Genomic DNA, 4,165 nt, shown 5'->3' with positions numbered 1-4,165 from the left:
AAGTGGGCGGAGCGATGATGGCTCTGACGTCATGGCGGCTCCCCATTTCCGAGCGGCAAAAGGTTACAGAATGGCCGAACTCGATCTCCTCATAAACAGCTCTGCAAGACACAGGAGCTGAGTGCCTCCGAAGGCAATTATGTCATTTCGAAACCGCCAGGTGGGACTTGTTTGTCAAGAACGGCGTATAGGTCCTGACTTCTCACTAGGCGCGCCATTGGTTGGGGCTAGAGCAAATCGGAGAGGACATGAAAAGACGCCAGGAGCCACGCTGCGTCGCCGGCAAAAGTGCATCATCGCCAAAAACGGCCGCCGTGCGGCGCCCTCAGTGTACCGCACGTGTATGTGGCGGCCACGAAGGGTGCATACTGCGTCTGCTGGTAAGAAGTGGAGTGCGCGGCACGCCGCCGTAGAACGCAAAACGGTATAGCAGACCGAGGGGAGAAGCAACCAGACGCGGATTGGCTACACGGCGACGACATGACCCAGCATTGAGGGAACGCGAAGCGGCTGCGATGAGACGAAGGCGAGAAGACCCGAAATTTGGGGAACGCGTGGCCAAGGCCAAGAGGACTGTCCCTGACGTGGGTACCTGGAACGAGTGCGCGTCCGTCGTCCGCACTGGCCGACGCGGATTTTGCAGATAAGTTTTTGAAGAACGAGTTTGGACATGTTTGTGACGTTTGCGATAAGCCGTGGTTTCGCACCGACCGCCCACACGCGCGCCACACCGTCAACTGTTGGCCAGGGAGTTCACGGCAGAATGTGTCGAAAACTGTCGTAGAAACCCCACGAGTTTTCAGTACTTTCCCACACCTCCTGCAGTTCGTGTCCAGGCCGCGTTCGGCACACCCAGATGTAAGACCACAAGTTACAGTTGTATCGCCCGACTTCTACTTTCGCTACTTTCGCGCAAATCTTTCTACTCCTACAGTAGCAGCCTAAAAGCGAGTGCATGCGAGAAGTGTGTAATGTAATCAATGAAAATGCCAAGAGCCCATGAGACGCGCTTGAAATGTTTAATCATCACAGCACACATAATACATGACTTCCCACTTTCTTAAAGTGGCTGCAAGGGCTAACATACGCGGCTACTGCTGCGTCCACTTATAACATTTCAAACAATAGTATTTTTTTACGTGAACATTGCTGGGTCAGTGTGTCGCGTGTGTCAATGGCGTCACGTGGTGTCGCATTTGGAGGTACAACACTAGAACTGCCGTGCTGCCGGCACAACCATCCCTTGCATCCTTTGCTTGCGACTACATTACTTAAAGCAAAACCTCAGCGCCTATCTTACATTGCACAGAAACACATTTCTTGATTTTCTCTAGAACTAAACAAAACGCAATACTACTAGCAATTAAGCTCAACTAACACAGTACAGGCCGCATTCTGGCTAGATGCTCTCCGTGCATCCTAGCATGCTGGTGTTGTGGTTGGGGGCATAGTGGTTGGGGGCATTGTGGTTGGGGGCATTGTGGTAGGTCCTGGGGGACATGTTGGTGGTGGGGTCGTGGCTGGCGGTGGGGTCGTGACCGGAGGTGGGGTCGTGACCGGAGGTGGGGTCGTGACCGGAGGTGGGGTCGTAACTGGAGGTGGGGTCGTGACTGGCGGTGGGGTCGTGACCGGCGGTGGGGTCGTGACCGGCGGTGGGGTCGTCATCGGCGGTGGGGTCGTGACTGGCGGTGGTGTGGTAGGTCCTGGTGGGCATGTTGGTGGTGGAGTGGTTGGAGGTGGTGTGGTAGGCTCTCCTGGGCATACCGCTGCTCCGTGGATAGGACAAGAAATTAGCGTGGCATGGTTACAGTGCTTCCAGTTCACATATATTAATAAGTGTCGACAAGGATTCACGTTTCAGTTCTTAAAGAAGCAAACTATCGTCTGGTGAGAGAGAGCTTTTCGAATGTGGGTGATCTTCGTGATTCTCTTTGTGTTGGGGCACCCGAAATGAGCGTAAAAATGAATATGTATTACTCCGCAGCTAGTGTCGACGTATAAGGCTCTGCACCACTTAAGCAAGAGTAGGCCTACATGCTTCAGTTGCATCAAAACAAGGAGCCACAGGTATTAAGACGAGCCCAAAGATTATATTATTTGGCGAAGTATTCCATATATTTCTCCTCCATCCTGGCCGTCTACAAGCAGCAACAATGGCTGACTTCCTACAAAGCAGACGATTTCGGCACCACAAGCGGCGACGTAAAACTATTGTACACACAAAATCGACGGGCTACTGCTGTTTCGTATATCAATTTCTAGAGAAAGCATGTGGGATCTTACTGGCTACTTTACATCTACGCATAGTCGTAGTATGCGTATAATTACAACAGCAGAAGACACAGGAGGTCGGTGTAGCAGACGACATCGAGTCGAGACAGCACAGAATGACGTCTGGCGGGGGGATACGGAAAAGGTAGGCGTAAAGGAACACAGGGTAAATGAACAACAAACCGTAAAGGTGCCGTAAAGAGGAACGAACCGTAAGAAAAACTGTAAAGAAGAAATGGAGCCGTAAAGAGTCTTTACGGCTCCGTGACGGTAAAATGTTAGGGTTACTACATTTACGGTAGAATACGCTGGGAGGTTCGTCGTAGTTGTAATGGACTTGCTATTGCGGATTCGTTTGCTGAGGCTGGCAATAGCCATTGGAAAACGTGTGTCACTGGGACACGGGTGATATCACGGTCAAAATCGGCACAGTCAAAGACCAGGAACCCATCCCGTGTCTGCCGAGAATCGTATTACGAATTCTATGTCACAACGTTGCGATGCTGGGTTGTTCCAGGGCCCCCTCTCGGAACCAACGCGAAGCGACGCCAAGTAGTCATTTAGTAATTAGCCAGTAGTAATTTCCTTTAAAAAAAGAGCAATGAGGTGACGTTTAACATTGGTCGAAGCCCTGCCTATTCTCGCTCACCATTTTCGCTCTGCGGTATATTGTCCGTGCACAGTCAAATTTACAGGAACAGTCCGAGAAAGCAGCCGCGGACGGCTGACACGATCCTCGTGTGACGTCGGAAAGCTCTGGTGTCTTTTTTTTTTTTTTTGTTCTTCTATTTTTCCCCCTCTCAGCTCACGCGCCGCTTATACCACGACGTTCCGTCATTCTCGAATACGCTCATTCAAAGGTTGGAGGACCCTTGAAAGGTGCGCTCCAGGTCACCTATACGCCCGGCGTTCTTTCGCTGGGAGCTCATTCTATTCGTTGTAGAAAATGCCGCAGCCAAGAACAAATAAAAAAAAACTTAAGAAATGGAGGGGTGTCACCTCTGTGCGGAGTGTGTTCAGCGCACCTCTGCTCAGTTTTGGTGTGTTATATTTCTTGCGGCAATCGCCGCCATCTCGACTTGGCCAGAACGCGATCCACATTATGCTGTCGGTCAGGTATACACTAGGGACGTGTGGTACAACCTAGTCATGTTGTCAGCACTATACGAGAGTAGGAAAAGGACCGAAGCCTAATGCGATCTAAGCAGTAAGTACCACGCACCGACACTTCTGTCCAACGAAGATTTCTCAAACAACGGGAATCGGCCGAGGCAGAGCACATGCACCCGCGGACAAACACGAACACGTAAGCCCGACGCGGTCCGCCCCCGGGTGGACCGTTGTCTTTGACACGCGGCCTATCAAACGGTCGTCGGGGCAGCATCGCTTGCGGTGCTGTTTCCGTGCAGATTTTCCCCCTAAAGGTATCAATGATTTTCCGAAGGTTTCTTCTGACAATGAAGTGGGGAGGTGGGTTTTCTTCTCACTACGACTTATAGCGGGTATTGAAAAGGAAATGGAATACTTACTTGCGCCATCAGCAACATGAGTGGGGACCAAGATGCACTGCGCTGCAAGCAGCAGAGCCAGGATGCCTGTTGTCAACGCCATTATTCCAGCTATCGTCTTCGGGGCAGGTTTGCTCCTGCTGTCAGTTGGGGCCGCTTTTAAAAGGGTTCTCTGATATGACGTGTGGGTGTGCCGGGACACCACGTGCTCTCACCGCAGCTGTGTATGGCGACCTCATTCGCTTACCAGGTGCGTGCCCAGGGACACTGAAAACGCAAAGCAGTTCCAAAGGCCTTCGTGAGTACGAAGTAGCCAAGGTAAAGGAGATACCACTCAGGTATCGCAATTCGGTGCGCTGTTGAACGAGGACCATAGTCCTGATTTC

The 4,165-nt window shown here is 51.5% G+C and overlaps 1 protein-coding gene across 1 annotated transcript; it reads right to left on the bottom strand.

The window, feature by feature from the left end:
- Positions 1 to 1,388: 1,388 nt before the first annotated feature.
- Positions 1,389 to 3,907, bottom strand: LOC135393509 (uncharacterized). The gene is made up of 2 exons (XM_064623920.1): positions 3,801 to 3,907; positions 1,389 to 1,766 (listed from the first exon to the last, which is right to left on the bottom strand). Exons 1-2 carry the CDS (start codon positions 3,880 to 3,882, stop codon positions 1,420 to 1,422), a joined length of 429 nt encoding a protein of 142 aa, XP_064479990.1. The 5' UTR covers positions 3,883 to 3,907; the 3' UTR covers positions 1,389 to 1,419.
- Between the last annotated feature and the right edge of the window lie 258 nt (positions 3,908 to 4,165).

The sequence above is a fragment of the Ornithodoros turicata genome, chromosome 4 (genome assembly GCF_037126465.1).
Source record: "Ornithodoros turicata isolate Travis chromosome 4, ASM3712646v1, whole genome shotgun sequence".
In the NCBI taxonomy this organism is placed as follows: Eukaryota; Metazoa; Arthropoda; class Arachnida; order Ixodida; family Argasidae; genus Ornithodoros; species Ornithodoros turicata.
Note: the sequence above shows the minus strand (reverse complement) of the source record. Positions and strands in the feature narration are given on the sequence as shown.

What these genes read in the sequence shown, in the direction of transcription:
- LOC135393509 (XM_064623920.1), bottom strand. Translation starts at nt 3,882, where the DNA reads ATGGCGTTGACAACAGGCATCCTGGCTCTGCTGCTTGCAGCGCAGTGC. An exon ending in TCATGTTGCTGATGGCGCAA is followed by an intron (nt 1,767 to 3,800) that starts GTAAGTATTCCA and finishes TCCACGGAGCAG; the next exon opens with CGGTATGCCCAGGAGAGCCT.